General features: G+C 34.9%; 2 protein-coding genes across 2 annotated transcripts; one reads left to right on the forward strand and one right to left on the reverse strand.

Moving 5' to 3' along the window:
• Nucleotides 1-1,590: 1,590 nt before the first annotated feature.
• Nucleotides 1,591-7,025, forward strand: LOC147290945 (alpha/beta-Hydrolases superfamily protein). Its single transcript, XM_086236490.1, has 12 exons — nucleotides 1,591-1,809; nucleotides 2,876-2,960; nucleotides 3,535-3,586; nucleotides 3,679-3,699; nucleotides 3,791-3,844; nucleotides 4,464-4,514; nucleotides 5,021-5,083; nucleotides 5,337-5,402; nucleotides 5,637-5,675; nucleotides 6,046-6,168; nucleotides 6,259-6,351; nucleotides 6,472-7,025. The coding sequence occupies exons 1-12, from the start codon at nucleotides 1,716-1,718 to the stop codon at nucleotides 6,736-6,738; spliced, it is 1,008 nt and encodes a 335-aa protein (XP_086092616.1). The 5' UTR covers nucleotides 1,591-1,715; the 3' UTR covers nucleotides 6,739-7,025.
• A 968-nt stretch (nucleotides 7,026-7,993) lies between these two features.
• ARABIDILLO-2 lies at nucleotides 7,994-20,050 on the reverse strand. Its single transcript, XM_086236481.1, has 12 exons — nucleotides 17,977-20,050; nucleotides 17,649-17,807; nucleotides 17,483-17,563; nucleotides 17,224-17,355; nucleotides 16,197-16,324; nucleotides 15,639-15,726; nucleotides 14,089-14,183; nucleotides 12,177-12,240; nucleotides 10,561-10,736; nucleotides 9,397-9,618; nucleotides 8,715-8,799; nucleotides 7,994-8,609 (listed from the first exon to the last, which is right to left on the reverse strand). Exons 1-12 carry the CDS (start codon nucleotides 19,324-19,326, stop codon nucleotides 8,433-8,435), a joined length of 2,757 nt encoding a protein of 918 aa, XP_086092607.1. The 5' UTR covers nucleotides 19,327-20,050; the 3' UTR covers nucleotides 7,994-8,432.
• Between the last annotated feature and the right edge of the window lie 1,057 nt (nucleotides 20,051-21,107).

Below are 21,107 nucleotides of genomic sequence, written 5' to 3' on the forward strand. Positions count from 1 at the left end.
TTTAGATTGAAGTCCTTTACTAAGATGAACATATACACTTCACCATTCATATTATGAGTTAAATTACACAAACACCTCCTAAGATTTGACCTGATTGCACATAAACCCTACATTTTCAAATTTCACACCCTAACTACCTCAAGTTTAATTTCTTTTCACATAAACCCCTTCCATTAGTAAAATGTTGACATCATCATAACAAATTTCAAAAATGACAAACAAGCCCTAAATAATAGTCCTAACTAAAATTAATATATCCCTTTTATTTGCACGTCCAACCCTTTTTATTATAGTAAGTAATATTCAACCTTTAATTATAGTCCATTTAATATCCATGATTTTAGAGATTTGGATTATGATTGATTTCTCATTTAATTTGATGATTTGCTATCAAGTTTATTTTGGTAGCTAGGAACATTTTCATCATGATGTATTGGACCTCGAGGCTAAGTTATGAAAGTTTCCTCTTGATAAATGAAAAATGAGAAATGTTTATTTTGGTTTTTTTTTTTTCAAATTTCAAAAATTTTCCTTATGGATATGAAGTGCATACATGTATATTGAATTCCATGTTATGTGAAGAATATTCCAAATTTGATGTTCAAGACGAAAAATTTGTATAACCGTACGTAACATCACCACGTGGTGTAACTAATAAATATGTTATGATATAGGTGGACGACGGATTTAGACTTGTAGACAATATATATTTATATTTAATCCACCAGAATGGTTTCTGACCATGTTCACAATCAAGCATATCATCTAGCAGTCTTTGATGAAGGCAAATATTTTATTTCTCCAATAGCAGGTTACAGATGGACACTTAATATAGAGCACATTAAGAGACATAGAGGTGGCATGATTTGTGACTTTGATAGATTTGATGACACTTGCCCTCAGCTAAAATTAATAGGAGAAGATGACAACACAAGTTTCTACAGTAGAGAGAATATTTTTACCAGTCCTTTTGGACCTGTACTCCACATGAGTGAAGAAACTAAAGATACTTTTGAAAAAATAAAAGAAATATTAGAAAATAGAGAGCAAACAGAAGAAAGTGACGCTCAATTTTGAGATAATCTTACAGATGAAGAGCTCCACAACATCAACAATATGATGGAAGTCTAGTCATGATCTACTCTCATCAAGGATCTTGTCATCTTAAATTCAACAATCTGATCATCTAAATTTCAGCAAGAATTATCTCATTGACAGAAGTGAGCAAAACATCCAAAATCTTCTATCTCATAGAACATCAAAAGAACACTATAGGAATAAAAGGAAAAGTCTAGGAATAAAAAGAAAAGTCTTGTCCCTAGTTGACTATTTGGTATCTAATCCTAAAATATTTTTAACTCTGCTATTTAGTGCATCTTTGGAAAACATTTTTCATCCTTAAAATAGAGCCCAAAATGTTTAAATTAGTGCATCTTTTGCTGGTGCTTCAAAATTTCAAATGACATTTGGATAGGGTGGGAAAAAGGACGAAACCAAGTGGGTCTACTTATAGCAATATAGTCAGCAGTAAGAAGGGTCGTTGGCGGACTTGTTTCCAGTCTACCAAACCTTCTATTTCTCTCTGTAAACATAATAAGAAAAACCATGTTACCAGGGATAGTACACCACCCAAAGTCATAGGAATCCCAAGTTTTAACCCCTCCAAAATCCCCAAAGCTTTTTTAGCAACTATAAGCAAAACCCAGTTCACGGAAATGAATTCTCCTCTAGTTCGAATCATTTTCATCTTCTCCTTCACCATCACTCTCATCCCACTGACACACTCTGTTCCTTTCATTGTTTTCCATGGTAATCTTTCTCATCATCTTGTTTTTCCTTTCAATCTCATGGGTTTTACACCTTGTAATATCTTTTCATTGAATTTTGTTGGTACCTTCTGTTTTTGTGATATGAACAAACAATGCAATGACAAAGTTGGAATTTTTTTATGAGAAAAGTGATTATTTTCTGCTGTTTAGTTGCTTCCATTTCTGTGACACTACTAGGTTTTCTTTTCCCTTTTCGAATGCCAGTCCTGGTATCCATCAATTTTCTTTTTCCATTGGGGTTGATGCTCACTATGCTATGCTCTTTTGTCAGGTTTTGCTTACTATTACCCTTTGCTGAGAAAGTTATTAGTATTTGGTGGTGGAATGTTGAAATGAATTCATCGTTCATAAGATCATTGACAGTTTAGCTATGTTTTGATGTGAAATAGTGTACGGAATTACATCTGTGGAAAATTGGCTTTTAAGTTTCGTCTTCTTTGGCAACTAAGAAACAATAGGCAAACAAGAGGGTATAAATTTTTGGTCTTATTTGTTTCCTAAGTAACTGCGAAGCTGTAAAATTGTATGAGAAAGATTGTTCTTCAAAACTGCATGTACCTAGTTTGGTAGCTATCATATCCATGCAAGTTTGTCTTAAACAAAGGCAGAGAAAAGCAGACAGATTGAATTAGTTGGTACTTGTGAAGAAGTAGACTCTCTCATTTGCATGCTTTAATGATCATACAAACGTTGCTGATTATAGACATATCTTAAATATTACAATGCTATAGAGACTGACAAGTTGTCAAAGAACTCTGTCAGTGACTTTGTTCTTTGCTTCTTCCTTTCACTTAGAAAACTAAGTAATATCATTATACATCTGCTTTCAATAGTTACCTTCCAGAATCTGACTGTTTGGGCTTCTGAATCAAATCAGTAAGTAAAACTTTTCTTTGAACTTTTTTGTCCTTCTAAAGCATACTTGGACTTTGTCTCTCAGACTCTCTGATGGTAGACTTGTGTCGCAATCAATTATATTTTTACAGGATGTCAGGAAGTTAGTTTCACTATTAAAAACCTGGGATTTTATTTGTATTTATTGACAGGCATTGGAGATAAATGCAGCAACCGAGGAGTCACAAAATTTACTGAGCTCTTAAGCAACTGGTCTGGTTCTCAAGGATATTGCATGTATGCAATTAAAAATTTGTTTTACTATATCTATGATTAATATGAACATCTTATTCTTTATTGATTATATCCCAACTCTAAGTCTACACTAGAGATCAGGAATTCACATTCCACACTACCCCTAAGCTGCTTGTACGACACAAATACTTTGCAATAGTTTAACCAAACAGAATTGAAACCCAACACACTACTCAGAAAGGGGCACTCTAACTTTCAGATCCCAGGAGGAACTTCTTTAAGGAACAAAAAAATGCGCACCTGAACTGATGTGGGGCATTGGCAAGTCTTTTTTCATTAGAACAGAACTGTGTCAAAACTTAGCTTAGTCTGCTGTCAAAAGGTGTTCAGCTATTGTTTAATAAACTAAACATTTCACAATAAGAACACTTTGTAAGAAATTGTAATATGTATCAATATTATGTAAACTTTTTATCAATTTGCCAAGTTTACTGCTTATTGTTTGCTCTCTTTTGTTATATTAAATTGTGCACCTCTGATCAGGCTAAGATGTAGTTCTTGATTTACACAACACAAGTCCTGTTTCTGAATGTACTCATATCCTTTTTCTCTGTAGAGAAATTGGGGATGGATCATGGGATTCCTGGACTATGCCCTTATTGGAACAGGTGACTCTTAAACTAATAGTATGAGGAGTGCTTATTATCGATAATGTTCATAGATAGTTTTTTAAAATAATTTATTATTCTTCTGCTTGCAGACGTCCATTGCTTGTGAGAAGGTGGTGAAATAGTTTGGTAATACATTTTATTTCTTCATTCTGGAAATTAAATTATAAAATCTTTCTTAACAAGCTCTCATGTCAATTACAGGTGAAAAATATAAGTGAATTAAGTGAGGGTTACAACATAGTTGGACTTTCTCAGGTGATTGATAGGTTTTGTATAAGGGATTTGTTTCCCACTCGTGTTTTTCTTTCATCATCTGCTGCTATATGATGTTTCTTCTCCATCTGTGGACCACGCGAAACTTCTTATGTTTTTGTCATATGAATATAAGAATTGTATAGCTTTTTTGTTTTTAAAAAAGAAAGACCTTCATCTGTGTCCATTTAAACTTTCAGCTGTTGAGTGCGTGAGGTTTTTTTTAATCTTTTGTTTTTTTAACAAGACTATGATGTATTGCTGATGGTCTCTCCTTGCATTCTTCTTCTCTGTTTTTACTTTGCAATTATGATGAAGTACTTGGACCCATGATTGCAAATATGTTGCCTGGTCACAAAGTTGAAGAACACCCAACATTTTTCAAACTGTGTTGTCAGTTTTAATGCAGTTTAATGATAATGATTGTGTAATTACCTTTGTGAAAGGTGGAGCAATCTTCATGTTAACTTTATAAGTTTTAGTTGCCTTTTAGGATTTTTAATGATTAGATTGCATTCTTTCATTCTAGTTTATCCATTTAGTTTTTTACTATTCAAAAGCTTTTCTTCAGTTTGATGGTTTAGTTGTTGATAACATATTCCACATTCCTTTTGTTTCACAGGGTAACATGGTTGGTCGAGGAGTAATTGAATTTTGTGACGGGGGACCTCCTGTAAGAACTAGTTTGACAATATATATGCCTTCTCTATTCTTTTTCCTAAAAAAACATTATTCTTTATCAATATTTATGTGTATGTACTAGCCTTATACATATATTCTTTTGTACATGATGGTACAGTATGCTATAAATGGAGAGAAGTTTGTGTACCTAAAACAGTATGTTATATGTTGTTTTTTAGGAATAATTACTAATTAGTATAAAGCGGACCAAAAGGGTAATGTGTCAATTGTGGAGAGAAGTTTGTGTGTGCCTAAAACATTATGTTTTAAACAGCTCACACTTACCTGATTAGTTTCCATCATCTTCATCAATGTTTTACCTTAATATTTCTCCTCCCCCCCCCCCCCCCCCCACGCCCCGCTGCCGCGTGGACATGGTTATAATCATTCATTCTTACCTTGTAGCACCCATTATTATTACATTCTGCTGACTTATTTTGTCGGGTAATCAATTTTCTAAATTACTAATTTTCTGTTCTTTATTTAAATGTGAAACAGGTTAAAAATTTTATATCACTAGCAGGTCCCCATGCTGGTACCGCTTCTATTCCATTTTGTGGAGTATGTGCTTCTTCCGCTTTTTTCCTCTGGTTTTAACAAAAATTCTATTAGTGATATATTGAAACATTTAACTTGTATATTTGTGATATATTCTATCGTTTTGTCGCAATAAGTAATATCAAATATTTATTCTGTTATTCACTTAACACTGAATATGTTAGTATCTTAGTGATATATTTATTTGTCCATGTTTCTGGAGAGAGAGAGAGAGAGAGTTGTTGCAGCATGGTTTGACATGCTTTGCTTTTTGCAGTCTGAATGGATTTGTGTTCTTCTGGACAACTTAATCAAGTCAGAGGTCTACAGCAGCTTTATCCAGGTTTAAATTTTATTGAGCTTCCAATTATTAATTTGTATTTTTTATTTTTTTGTATGTAAGTTTCTTAAGAAGGTGAAATGCATATGTACTGTGTGAAATTAAAGACAATGCCAGTAACATTTGCCTCAATAAAATGGTTTCTCTGTGGAGATTATTGTGGTAAAGTTTTCTTGTTATTTTATCTCTGTTGGCAATTCATGCGATTTAAGATGCCTATCTTTGATGGGTTTGCAGGAACATTTGGCTCCAAGTGGTTATCTTAAAATCCCTACTGTGAGTATAATACTTCAGTTCAGCTGGAAAATGTTTTTTGAATAAATATGAAATAAAGCTTGAAGGATATTTTGTTAAGCTGATCTACTGTGTAGGTACTAGGAATTAGCAATTCACCATTTATACAGGATTAGAAGTTGACTTCTTTACTTTACCAAAAAAAAAAGTTGACTTCTTCCTACTTTTTATCGGGGAATATGAGCCTGGATTATTTCATAGGGATTTGTGTGGAATGAAATGATTAGTTGACATATAACACCTTAAACCTGTTTCAGTTGCAACCATACATTAAATATCATTTCAGATGATGGCTTCAACCACATTTTCCCGGATCCAAGAGCTATATTTTATCAACTTTTCTGTTCAACAGGACATTGCTGGCTACTTAAAAGGGTGTAGGTTTCTTCCGAAGCTGAACAATGAAATCATAAATAGGAGAAATTCCACATATAAGGAACGATTTGCAAGCTTAGAGAATTTGGTGCTTATTATGGTGAGGTTTAGAGATATAACTTTTTGTGGCCCACTTGAAATGATTTAATTTGCAATTCTAACTTCTCTATTTCCTTGAATTCATGGATAGTTTGAACAAGACACTATATTGATACCCAGGGAGACCTCCTGGTTTGGATATTTCCCAGATGGGGCCTATGATCCTATTTTGTCAGCGCAAGAGGTAACATTATTTAAGCATCTCCAGATTATCCTATATAACACTCAGAAAGTTTCTTTCATTTACCCCGTAATTCAATTAGTTAATGAAGTTCAATTGTATGACTTGTTTCATTCTATGCAGACCAAGCTGTACACCGAAGACTGGATTGGTTTGAAAACCTTGGATGAAGCTGGAAAAGTTAAGTTCATAAATGTGTCGGGGAATCATCTGAAAATCTCTAAAAGCGACATGAAAAAGTACGTTGTGCCATACTTGGAAGACGAAGCATCAATGCAGTTGAACATGAAAGAGACTTCATCACATAAATCACTTTCATCAGTCTGGAACTTCTTCTTGGAGTTGGCTGGGATCACCAAGCATCAGCAATTGGTCCTAACTGTGGTTTAATACGAGTGCCATGATTTACATTTGAGTAAGAGCATAAAATAAACAGAAGGCTGTAAAGTGATTGTTACTCATTTTCAAATGTTATTTACCATATTTCAATGGGACTTGTTATGTCTGTTTATTATGCATCATTGGAGCATGGAGAGTGGGTTTTGCACTGTTGAGACAATTAGAATTGCATTATCCCATATGGTTTCTTGATCATTGATGTATCACTGGAAGATTTTTGTTAAGCAATTGCACGTAAATGTGTTCTACCAACTTTATGTTATCTTATTCTTTTCTTGTCTTCTGGGTCCTCACTCTAAAAATCTTGAGTAATTGTTGAAGTTATGTCATTTCATTATGCTGTAGTTTATGTGATAAGGTGAGGTAAGGTTTGGATATAGCATAATACTAAGAAACACATTGCGGTCATCAATTTGTGTGAAATAATAATTATGTAATCATTTATTCGACATATCCAGGGAAACAGCCAAACATGAATATATTTATGTGGATGCATGGTTCCTTGTATAATTGTATTCCACCAAAGACAAGAGAGCTTTGTATTTCACATGTATCATATTATTTTATTTATTTATTTAAGTTACTAACTTTTTCACACGCACTATATGATTTTTCTTACTGTTATGTCTTTTCCCCAAGATGAAAAGAAAAAGTCTTTCATAATAACAAAATAATCTCTTTTTCATTGTTATTGGTTGAGAGAGAGAGAGAGGAGATAAAGTCACATATATATATAATTATTTATGAAATCCCACAATAGTAGGAGCATATATATATATATATATATATATATATCAAAAACATATACAAAAATAATGTGTATGTCATATTGTACAATCAACCTAACATAACTTATCAAAGCAACAATTAACGCTCCAACAACATAACATGAGTTTTAGATTTTTTACTTGTCTTGTCTTGTTTTTCTTTTGTCCTGAAAGAAAAAACAAGCAAACGATCTAGATCTCATTGTCATATTGTCTGGTAGGAGAACATTTCCTTATAAAACATATCCTATCAAAACTCATATTGCATTGCCATGAAATGTAGCTCAAGTGACATGGGTTAAAGGACGGATCTTGAATCACATAAAGGTGAAAAGTGAATCAAACTCAAGAACAGAATTATTTAAGGCTGATTCATACGCATTACCTCAGAGAACCGCCAGTACTGAAGATGATTGTTAAAGTTTGTAGTCCATTTCTTCAAACTGCTCAACTAATTGAATATAAAAATAAATAGACACAGAATCAATTACTGTATTTTTTCACCAAAATTTTGCCTCGATAAGTCTGAAACAGCTTTAATACATATCACTATATATAAGACATCACCACAATGAATAAGAAAAAAAAAAAAAAAAAGAATTGAAAATGGTCAAGGTACAAGTTCTTAGATTAATCCCCCATCTAGAGAACCTTTTTTCTTTAATGATTTGGTACAAAGGGGTAAGTTACTTGAACCTAAATAAACCATCTTTATGCCTAAGAAATAGGGGGAAGAAGAAAAAATGAGATCAAGCTGATTTGTTATGGGGGCAAGGTTTACTTCTTTTACATAAAGATTACAGGGAGCAGCATGCGTCCTTGTGGTGCAATATACTGCCATCCACGGAAGCTCATAACCAAGCATGAAATCAGCCTCCATCAATGACCCTAAACAGAGATGTTTTGCTGACAGATGAATCAGAGTGATGGTTCTATGTGGTGATGCTCAAGATTGCGAAGCACAATTCTAGCAAAGATTTTGGCTTCAAGTGGAGCAGTTGCTGCAGCAGCTGCAGCCCGCAGAACCCGTGCTGCTCCTGCATTCTGCATAAGGCTCGCATGGTGCATAGCATGCCGGCCACCAGGAATAGTAAACTGCAGTTGGAAGAGTGCATAAAGGATATTAACATTTGCAAGAACCACACATGCAATATTCACACCATCTCACAGAGGGAGGAGAGTCTCGATATGCGCAGTTACCTGGAGAAGGGCAAATGCAGCACATGCCTTGAGAACAGATGATGGATTTCGTAGCATGGCAACAAATCTTCCAATTTCAGCCCCACTGACAGAGTACCAAAGAAAAGCCAAAAATTCAGATTGAAAAAAGCAAAATTAAAGTATACATCTTTTCTTTTGGTTACATTGGAAGGGATCGAACCCTTGACCTATCCAAGAATAAACCCATTTCTCCACCCTTCCTCACCAGTCACCACTTGGGCTAACCCCAATGACTTAAAGTAGACCTCTTAATTCACAAGATAAATCAATTTCCAGGCTAAGGTGTACAGAAACCAGACTAGAAATGCAATCCTTTACACAAACATCGACCACTAGTAGTTACAAAAGTAATCAAGCATCACCTTAAACCAAGGAAACATAAGTGCTACTACTATAAATTATTGAGTAATTTGGATTATGTTTAGGTGTTATTTAGTATATTTACGCACCAGCAAAAAGGTCTTAAAGTTTCTGGAAAAAATTGGAGTAATGACTGATATAAATGTTGTGGATGACAAATAACTCCCAAAAAAGTGGATGGCATAGAGGAGTAACAATATAAATAAAGTAGAATCAGTAAGAGAACATTCGTAGGAACAATTAAGAACAAAATAAGTAGCTTTGAAGTTGAATGAGAGAGAGAGAGAGAGAGAGAGGAAACCTGCATCTCAAATGTCCTGCTTCTTGAATACGAGCTCCTTCTGTCACTTGTGCTAATGCTGCAGGAGCTGATGATGCAGCAGCAGCAGGGAATGTTTGTGGATCAGAAAATGTGAGGACAAAGGCCTCAATGTGCTTCAGAGCCATCCTTCTAGCACCATCTAAGCTGACACTCTTTGAGATGCTTTCTGATGAAGTCCCTACCAAGGCAAATTCATCCATTCTGCACAAAGTATTAACTAACTTCAACATATATAGATGCATGTTATTTCCAAAAACACTTGCCATCCAATTTCCACAGTAGAGACAAGTTTAAATTCCCATAAAACACTTCAAAAAGTAAATTTAACCTGTGAAAATCTAAGGTATGGAATTATGATTCAAAGACCTCAACACTAAAACCATCTTGTCAGAGCTGCCAACAAAAAGTGGCTCTGCTTAAGAAACATTTTAACTATTCATGCCTCAAACTTCCCAGTTTGGGCCTCTGTAAGTAAGATGTAAAGATTAACAAAAAGAGTAGCTGATGATACACTTATTGTAAATATCAACCTCGAAGTAAAGTGTTCAATATCAATTCAGAGACAAAATGAAAATAAATCAAAAGACGATAAATAGAACAGAAGGATAAATGAGAGATTTCCCAACAAGGGATCAATACAAAACAAAAAATATTTGAATGCGATTAGATTTCATCCGAATGTAGTAGTATAAGAAATTAAGAATGCGCGGTACTATTCCAATTTAATCGAAGTTGAAGAAGCAAACAATTTATCGTACAGATAAGGATAATTCGAGAAGTTCTGATTGAATTATGATACAAATTCTATGATGGAATAGAATAATCCCTGATCTGTGTTTGTGTGTATAAAGGGTATGGGCTATACAATAAAATACACAAACATCCCAAGGAAACCAAATGAAAGGACATTAAAACATTATACATAAAAAAAAAGGATTAATGAGAGATTCTCATCACTGATGGTAATCCACCTAGACTGTTGCCAAAACTAGGTTTCCATAAAAGAAGCATAAACCATGAGACTCACAAGGATATTTACGCCCCATTACATATAGGACAGGCATTTCAAAGAATCTTGAAATAACAGAACAAGTAATGTTGACATACAAAGTGGCTAGGCCATAGTTAGGTTACAACAAGTACCTGCCATCAAACATGTACGCCAATGCTAATGCAGCCATGAAGCGAGCCATTTTTGACACCGATGAAGAACAAAGATGAACAAGAGCAGGAACACCTCCTTCCTCCACAATTCGGAGAGCATTGCCAGGGTTAAAAGCAAGATTCCAAAGAGCACCTGCAGCTGTTTCATGGACATCCTGAAAGTTTAAGAAACAATAAAAATCATTTCAGGTTCCGATTATATGAAAGAAGAAAACCAAGAAACAAAAAAAGATGTTGATAAGAAACACGAGAAAATATTGTTAAGTACATGCACCAGTATACCCACAAACCTTTAAACATACATTGAATGACAAAAAAAAAAAAATTGAATTGGGAGACAAGAGTGCATTTATATGCAAGGCCTTGAGAAACTACACCCTTGAAAAGGTGTTACATGCAGGTATTGACAAACAAGACCACATATTCAATGACAGATTTTTTTTTTAATATTATATAAAAGCTTATCTTACCATGCTGCTACTCAATGCCAAATGCATACAAAATCCAAAGAGAAAGGATATAAGAACTTTCCAGATTTGACCAAATAGCTAATATGGGAATGCAGTGGCTTTAACTTCAGTTTCCAAAAGGGCACTGCTTGGGTACTCAACTTTGAGTACCACCTTGTACTCATCACCAATCACATGAGCTCATGATGGGATCCAGCATGAGAGAGAAGATGGTGGACCCCATCATGGGCTCATGTGATTGGTGATGAGTACAAGGTTGGTACTCAAAGTTGAGTACCCAAGCATTTTCCTTTCCAAAATTGCTCGTCACTCATTATTTTACAGTTTTTCAGCTATTATCTTCGGAGAAATCAGGAGACACAAAAATATCCAAATACTCCACTGTTTCAGATTTAATTTCAAACTCAAGTATGCCTTATTAAATTCAGCCTCTATATTTCTATTGGGACAAAATTTGTTCCCAGAAATTGATTATTGAATTGCAGTGCCTAGGGGTAAGTGGAATGATCCATAATGGAGCAAAGCTGAAACAATCAGGAACAAATAAACAATCCAGTACTATTAAGCTCATTTCTGAAACACTATTAGTAGTCAACACAACAGTCGCAAGTACCAAACATACATAATTTAAACTGTTTACAAAAGTATAGACTTTGTTTAATATCTTAGAATTTTTCATTTCCAAGTATAAAAACTATCTGTAACTTTATGCACGTGAAAGATAAATATTACAATTTCTTTTAAATACAGTGCTTCATTTTCTCTTATTGACCAGGGATATTCTCTTTGCAGAAGATTTGTTTTCCTTAAAAATGTTTTTTTTTAATTCCACCCTGAAGTTGGTGATTGTAAACATATTTGACTTGATTAAGAAATTGTAATACTATGATAAGAAATTCCAGATCAAGTTTTACCTGCAGAAGAGAAATTTCGTCACATAATTTATTAAACTTGACATTTTGGGCTATATTTGTTCTGTTTTATGATTTTTCTTTTTACGAATGTTGAACATAATTTATGTTGCATTTACCAACAAAGTTAAGAGTCAAAACAATAGTTTAAAAAATGGAACTTGAACATTTCATTGAAGGAATGATAATTGTAAAATAAATAAAAAATACTTACTGCAGCTTCAGAGCGAGCCAATGCAATCAAAGGCACAACACCTCCTTCCCGTCCAATGGCAATGCTAACAACCAACAAAAAGTGAACATTAATAATTTCAGCATCAAAGCAATAGTTCAATATCCATCCTCAGTGAAAGAATGGGGGACTTTATAAGAGTATTACAGGTTTCAAGATATAACAATAAATGACTAGAGAAAAAGGATATTTAGTAGACCACCAGTTATTTGATTCATTCATAAAAAGCACAGGTGAGTGAAATTCTTTAAAAGCATAAAAAGCGAGTAATTTTGGAAATAAGGAATAATAGACCATGAAAATAATTCCATTACCCACAAACAACCAGATCAGATAACACAACTAATTGCAGGCATTAATTACTACAACTTCATATTCACGTTCCGTTCTAAGAACATGGTGACTTTGATATATTGTTCAGAAATTAGCTACTACCTTGAGGTTTTCATGTATACTAAAATTCTGTTTTCTTAATTTTTTCATGTGACCGTATGTCCCCCCCCCCCAAAAGAAAGAAAAAAGGATCTGCCAACATTCTGCTTAGACAGTTTTCCTTGCTGCAGTGCAGGGCAAGGGGGTCATTACTCCCCTTCTAGCCCCAAAAGTTCTGTTTTGATAACTCACGATTGTAGTCGCATTAAAAGGTCAGAATTGGGGCAAAATAATGTAGTCAGGTGGATATGTAATCTTTACTTCAGCCTCAAATCTTCACCACTGATTGTTAAAGTTTAATCTTGTAAACCAATGAAATAAGGAGAAAGGGGGTTTTTAACTAAAACGAGTTGAAAAGTTAAACTGGAAAAATCTGTGATTGATTAGAAGTCGCACTAAAAAAATGGGCAGCAATGTCTTATGACAAAGTTGCCCTACGGGTAGAAATAAACAATATAATGAAAAACATGGAGTTGCGTTAACTTTCTAAAACTAACCCAATCCTCTTTGATGAGACCTAATATTACATTCACAAACTCAGACACCTTAAAAATCTGAATCCCACTGTTTAGTAAAATGACCAGAAATTCATTCCAGAGCTGTGACGTTTCAGGACTTTCTGCAAACAAGTTATGGTGTGCCTTTGAGGATAAGTTAATGGGATGAATCTGAGCAAATGTAAACTTGAATTTATGAAATATAACAAAAACAGAAACAAATTAATTGTATGCCCTTCATATGTCATACAGTTCTGTCTACATAAGGCTATCGAAAAAATTAAACATGGAGATTCAGCAGAACCAGAAACAACAATAGATGCCAATACTACAATGTAGCGAATAATATCTATTGCCTAGATATGAATTGATGACCCAGTGTCTGGCCTTTACTATCATATATCTAATCTAAGGACATATTACCAAAATAGTCTTTCAGAAATACACTATATCATAAGCATATTAAGTACACTTCAACAGGTTTGGAACTTTTTGAATCAGCTTTACTACATCTAGTCTCTAGTTTTTTTTTTTTTTTGTCGGCAGTCTGTAGTTCATATCATATTCAAACTCATTATAAAAGCTCTCACATTTATAATTGGATAAAAATCCAATCTGAATTCATTCATAACAAGCCACAAACATCTATAAATTGCATGCTTTTTTTCTTATTTTCTTTCCTTCCTTCTTTTTAATAAATGTGTTGTAGACATGTTTTCCAGCAGAAGTTTCAAGAACTAATCATCAATATCTAGCTAAATCAAATAAGGCACTGGAGTGAGACCAGGTTTTTTACATTACGATCCAACATGTTCATCAATGATATTGGGTGTATAAATTTTTTAAAGAAAATTAAAATAAAAAAATAAAAAGGGACACATCTCCAACAAGCATGCAACGTCTGGCCGATTTGGCTCTTTGTAACCAGCTTAGACCTAGTTGCATTAAGAAGAGAAAGCACATACCTATTGGCTTCTGACACTGACAATCCCCAAAGAGCACCGGCAGCCCTTTCTTGAAGACCTGGGGAAGCATTTGAGCAGCCTTGTGCAAGAGCAACCTAAACAACCAACATGAGGTAGCTTAGTTTAAGCATACAGTGCACCTTAATAGCATATAACAAAGACTATATTTCAACAAGTAGGATAACTTAAGCTTACACATAACAACGATTGTCAAAGCATACATACAAGTATCACTATTTCAGCTCAAATGAAGGATTGCTCAGATAGTAAGCTCTCAAAGTGTCCAAAACTTTTAAACAAAAGCAATTCCATATTCAACATGAAATCAACATTTTCTCACATAAGTTTGCAGATGCAAAAGTAATTATCAATTTTTGTGTCCACGTGTATCTATCAGTGTAGCAAAGATGAAATGAGTCATTATTCAAGCATTACCAACATTGACATTTTAGAGTCAAACAGACAAGAAACCAATTAGACCTAGTTTATACATTTGGATTTAAATTGTAATCTCGTATGACAAAGGGCTAATAATACATAAACAAAAAAGTACTTTCTAACTGTTATATGTTAGAAGGGTTTACCCATCCTACAACTTGACAAATTTTGTGAGTCCAAATACCATTCAAATTATCACCAAAAATCTTGATGCTTATTCACACAAAGAAACTTCTAAAACCATCTATTTCAATCAATTTTCATTGATTTTTTGGTTTATCCAGATCAGAACAGTAGCAATTATGGTCAAACCATAAAATGTTATATAGCACTTAATAAAGACTATTCCATAATAATATAGCATTTATTACAGCTCAGTAGTAACCTACTTTAGGTTAAACAAAATAGTAAATAAAAAAGACTTGAGTTCAAGACTTTTGGTCACCATTAAATTCCAGCTCCATGCAAAGAGTTAACAAACTAACATAAGTATGATAATCGCTCAACATTTTCAAAATCATGCTTCCTATCTGAAAGTAAGTTTTTGCAAGCTAGCAAAAGAGAACATATATTCACATGGTTACAGATTTTGAATTAGCTGGCTCTCTGGTCCCCCGACAACCTCAGTGGTAAATCCACTGCTTCAACCTAGGCATTCTCCCCTAGTTCCATAGATTTATAAATTGAAAATTAATCAATTAATCAATTAGTTAATAGATCTTCCATAAAACAAGAGAACATATTTCAATGCAAAAACAACCTTTCCCAAAAATCTCAAAAACGAAAGTAGGCAAAATTTTGATTTATGCGTCATACTCCCAATAAAGGTATTTCCAATTATAAAGAATCAATTATCAAATCAAGAAGTGGTAGTTTTAAGGCAAACAGCTTCAATCTCTTATTTTCCTTTTTCTGAGTCAGCGACCTCTATGACACTGAAAGCATGAAGAGTTTAAGAAGCTCTTTCTACACAGGATCCAACAATTTTCTTCCACTAAAGCACATCAAGCAATAGACTCATCCTGAAATACTTTCCTAAAGTCAGGGAGTTGACTGAGAGGCTCCCATGGATTGACTGACATTAAAAGGTTGAGATCAAGGTAATATCGTACCAAGGCCTCGACACCACCAGCTGCAGCAATTGCTTCTCGATTTCTGTCATCAAACGATAGATTCCACAATGCACCAGCTGCCTCTTGCCTGTTTAACAGTAAAGTTTGGTATTTTTACCTTGTTGTGGAGAAAGAAGTTGAAAAGGCTAATACACAAAATAACGAAAGTGAAGTAAATATCCAATTTGGATGTGGTCTCCTATGCAATTACTGGACCCTTAAAACACAAGGTCATGTTTATAAGCAAGTCTAAAGCTTAAGCACCACAACCATAGATAAACATTTCTAAACAATCAAAAAAAAATTTAGTGCTTTTGTCCCTTAGCTGAGGTTTTGCTTCCTATTCTGGTGTTTAGTGGAGGAGGGGAAGAGGGGACAGAGGTATCTTTGTTCATGTTTATACAAATTCAAATTTATTTAGAGAATATAAGATTTCTGAAATGGAATGTATGTAGATGGCAAAGTTGTATCAGATTGATACAAAATTATTCATCCAAAAAATTCAAGAGTTGCTTAAAAAATAATTGTAAATACAGAATCCAAAATAAACTAATTTACCTGACACCTTCATGAGGAGATTTTGTAAGCTGAACAAGTGCTTCAAGAGCACCTGCTTCTTGTCCAACTGCAGCATTATTACTATTACTATCTCCATGAGCAGCCAAATTAGCCAAGGCACGGGCAGCCTGGTATGCACCAGGAGTGCATTAAATACAAGAAAGCAATAAACAAAGCGCACGCACACATGCACTCGGAAGGGAGGGCGGAGAGAGAGAGAGAGAGAGAGAGAGAGAGAGAGAGAGAGAGAGAGAGAGAGAGAGAGAGAGAGAGAGAGAGAGAGAGAGAGAGGGGACCCCAGTGTAAGATGCACAAACTGCTAGATAATCATTTGACATTTGAAAATAGATATTAATTAAGAAAATAACAACTTTGGAAGCATCAATAAGTTGTTACCCTATACCATTTTAGTTCACGTAAAATAATAGCCTAGTACAGAGAGAAAGAGCATGCGGGGTAAGGTATTATCAATGAGGCTGAATGAGAGTGAGTCCAATAAAATAGTAGATCAAAGCAAGTCACTAGAAGAACCACAGAATACATAGAATAAGGAAACCTTTTTCTTTAATCTAATTTATATTGCCTGCCATAAGCGCATACTGTAAGCTGGAACTTAGATATGGTGGCACACCATATGAGCCTCACACCCGAACAGGCTTTTTAGAACCATACCAAAACAGTGTGAAAATCTTATAAAAAAAGGACACACCACTCACCACAACCTGAATCTTGATGAGGTGAGTGTCAAGGTCAAAATCACAATGATTAAGACCAATTTTGAAGGTTTCTTCAAAAATAAGCTTTTCCTAAAATTTTAACCATCTATAGCAATAAATTATAGCATAGTTGGAACCAAGTCTGTGTTAAGTTGTTGTCATATAGAGCTGAACAAGTAGGCATCAAGAAAAAAAGCAAATTGAATTCTGAATTTTTATTTACAAATCACTTAAGTGGGACATATAATGCTCCTACAGATCCCAGTATGCACATTCATCAACCCTGTCCTAACAATGGAAAGTATTACTACCTGCTCTTGTACTCCCTCAAACTTGCAGGTACGAGCAAGCATCACTAAAGCATGCACACCACCTGCCACCGCAACCTCCGTGCTACACTTGTCATCAGCAGCCAAATTCGCCAGTGCACCAGCTGCTCGTTCCTGAAATGACACATATGGAAAGCAAGCCACAACTGTAATCATCATTCAACAGGAACCCCAAGTATATTGCATGATATGTAAGGCATTGTACGTCAACAAAAAAGCACTTGACAAAAAGGTAATGTACCAGAACTCCATCACCACCAGAGGACCATTTGAATATAAGATCAACTAAAGCTTTTACTCCGCCGGCCTCAGCAATGGCACCCTGATCAGAGAATCTAATTTATTACAAGTGAAATTTTGGGGCATATGCCATAGATGATGAAACAATAGACTGTAAAATATCAAACCTTGTGCTCTTCTCCAACAGAAAGATTCCATAGTCCTCCAGCAGCCTCTTCAGCAACCAACCTGTTCATAGACCTTGCCAAACCAGCGAGAATATTGATTCCTCCTTCTTCAGCAACAGCTTTTGCAACATTGGCATTAACAGACAAGTTTGCTATAGCCTATTCAAGAAATGAAAAGGGAAAAGACAAAGTTAACCTAATTCCGCATCTATGCGCATGATTTGCATTCTTATACATATAGCACCAAATAACCAGCGCCTATACTATAGACCAAATAAAACAATAAGTATTCAAAAATGGATATTATTATTTCATGAAAAAAATTTACCTTTGCAGCCTCTGACTGAAGACCTTCCCGCCAAGACTTTGCTAGGTTTAGGAGAAGACGTATGCCACCATCTCGCATAACAGCTTCAGCCCTCCCACAATCTATGCTAGCATTTTCATCATCAATAACAACAAAAGTTGCAAGTCCCGTAGCTGCCCTTTCTTGAACATCCTCTTGTGAGCTCTGCATTAAATTGAGCAACAATGATGCGCCTTGCTTGAGCCAAAAAGCATCCAAACCCTGTTGATTGCTCTCAGCAATGCGCAAAAGTGTATGAGATAGAATCCACTCAATCCAAGTCATAATGTCATCCAAGCTCTTATCCTTGTTCTTTAAATTCCTCCAATCCAAAAACACATTCTTCCCTTTCTTTGTAATATCGACAAATAAAGAAGCTATTTCTTTCAAAATATCTGTGAAAAGGGCAAGTAACAATTTATTTTTATATTTACGGGGGGAAAAGTTGACATCTTCGTCAAGCACTGAACAATTCAAGGCACATAAAACCTTCAAACTCTGCGATGATGTTAACAGTCTTGAAACAGCAGCAGAACTAATATCAGTTCTTGAAACATCTAACCCAATCAAGTTAGGCAGCTTATGCCAAAGATGTGAAACCACGCCCCATTTCATATTTGATGTCCCCGCAACAGAGAGGAAACGAACTGATACAACATTTCCCAATGCCATCTCATCGATGTTCAGACAGTCTATGAACCCGATATCTGTCAAATTCGGACAATTCTTAGTTAAAGCATTAATAGCATCGGCGTGAACTTCCCTAATTCCAGATAGTCGAAGCTTTTTCAATTTAGGACAGCAAATAGCTATTGCTTTTATAGCATCACTGCTGATCCTTTCACAGAAATCTGGCCCAAGCTGGAGACTTTCAAGTGCCTCGTGCCGAGCCACAATCACAGAAAGAGTAGCATCGGTTATTTTTCTGCAGTAATCACCACTTATTTCACGTAATTTCCTTGCCTGAAGATGCAATATTGCATCAGCAGATTCTGCCCCACGAAACCTAAGCTTCTGAAGATTCACACATCTAGGAGCAAGTGAAGATGCCATGGCATCATTGCATTTGTGCGCACGAAGATCTAAAGAGGTCCACAAACACGGTGAAATCCCAAGCACCCTCCATGTCCTGCAAGTTGATGATAAGCTTGCCCGGTCACGATAATTCAGACACGAAAACAACTGAAGTACTGTATCATCAGGCATACTTGTCCAATCAACAATCCCATTTTGCACTGAACCTGAAACTTCATCTTCAATTTCGGGATAACTAGGCAAAACCACCTTCTCCTTCCCTTTCCTAGCCACCTTCCGCCTCACTCTACGACTCATGTCTCAATCAATATACACGGACCCAGAAACCAATAGTCCAAAACCATTCAACCTCAAAATACCCAAATCTTGTGATCAGTGAAGAAAAACGCACAGACCCAGAAACTACAACCTTTAAGCTCAGATACCCAAGTCCTAAAACCAGTAAAGGAACACAACAAACCCAGCAACCAATACTGTTTCACCTCAAAAACCCTAATGCTCAGACAAGCAATGGAAATGTAAATATATCAAACAGAATTAAAGGTTGCTAATATACAACAATCCAAGTCATCCGATTTCAGAGACCCAATGAAATCCGGTACCTCAAATGCATTACAGAGAAGGAATTAATTGGTGTTTGTCAAACCTGCGAGCTGGGACTATGTGGGTTTGCTAGGATACCCTTAAATCTTCAAGCTTTATGAATAAATCATAAGCCTTTCTATAGAATTGCTTTCAAGAAGCTCCAAATAGAACTTTCAATTGATGAGAGAGTGAGGGAGGGAGAGAGGAGACCAAGCTAAGGAAGGGTAGGAGAGAATTCAGGTGTGTTTTGATAGAGAGAATAGAGAAGGTGAGCAAAGCCAAACCCTCAAAGCATGTGTCTACCCCTCTCCCCTATTAGGCTTTGCTTCTTGTTTTTGTGCACCAAATGAGAGAGAAAAGAGGAAGGGTGTGTCTGTGGGGATATGGAGATAAAAGGTGAAAAGAATTACAGCATTGAGGTGTGACTTGTGAGAAGCCTGAGAAGAATGGCGTGAAACTATATAACTCAACAAGGAGCATCAATAACCTCCATTATATAGTAAGTCACTTTAGTATGCAATTTTTGGTGTTTCGGTAAACAATACCTGGTTTGTTTATGCAATTGTTGGACCATTAAGATTTTTATTTCTTCTTCATCCTTTTAGTTTTTTTTTTTCTACCTATCATGTCTATTGCTAATAACTATTTAGTCTAATAAATGGGTACCGTCTATTCACTAAATTAGCAAGAAATCAATCAATCGATGATTGTATGATAAAGGAATCCAATAGCTTTTAAATTACAAGATTTTAATTTATATAATTTGCAATTCAATAACTAGCCGTTCTCATGTTTTACGTGTTTATATGATAACTATATGCAATCACTAAAATATGTGAGATTGCAAATTTTATTGTCTAATTCATGTGGATACAATTAATTTGTTAGGTTGTCAAAATAAAGGGATTTAACAAATGAGAATCTTAAATATTGTTAGCTTATTTATAAATGTACATGCATAGATTTTTAAATTTTAAAGACAAATTATTGAGATACGCTACTTGATTGTCAAGCGTTCGAACACTCTCAATAGAGTACTCAAATGCTCAAATTCTAAATCTTCCTATAGGAGTTTTGTACTCAAACCTAAATTTGAAGCCTTAAAATCCTTATAAATATTTAAAAAATTTGAACCTCATGCAGTCACAACTATGACCATGGAGTATTCACACATATATACTAAAACATTAAAGAGCTATTGTAGAGAAGTCGAACAATTCGTAAACCGTCAATCATTCGGGAAAAAAAAAAAAAACCTTTGTTTTGTGCCAGATTTGTTGCCTATCTAGAAGATTTTTCTCCACATTACTACCTAAAGTAAAAAAAAATAATCGTGTATTGTTTTGCTTAAAAAGAAAAAAAATCAATTCATATAACGATAAAATGATATGTGCAAACCTCATAATGTTGGGAGGCTAGTGTACTAGACCATAAAATATTAGGAGAAAGGTTTCGAACTTGAGACAATGGATAGAGTTATAAAGTTATAAGGC

The sequence above is a fragment of the Dryas octopetala genome, chromosome 3 (assembly GCF_963921425.1).
Source record: "Dryas octopetala chromosome 3, drDryOcto1.1, whole genome shotgun sequence".
Classification (NCBI taxonomy): Eukaryota; Viridiplantae; Streptophyta; class Magnoliopsida; order Rosales; family Rosaceae; genus Dryas; species Dryas octopetala.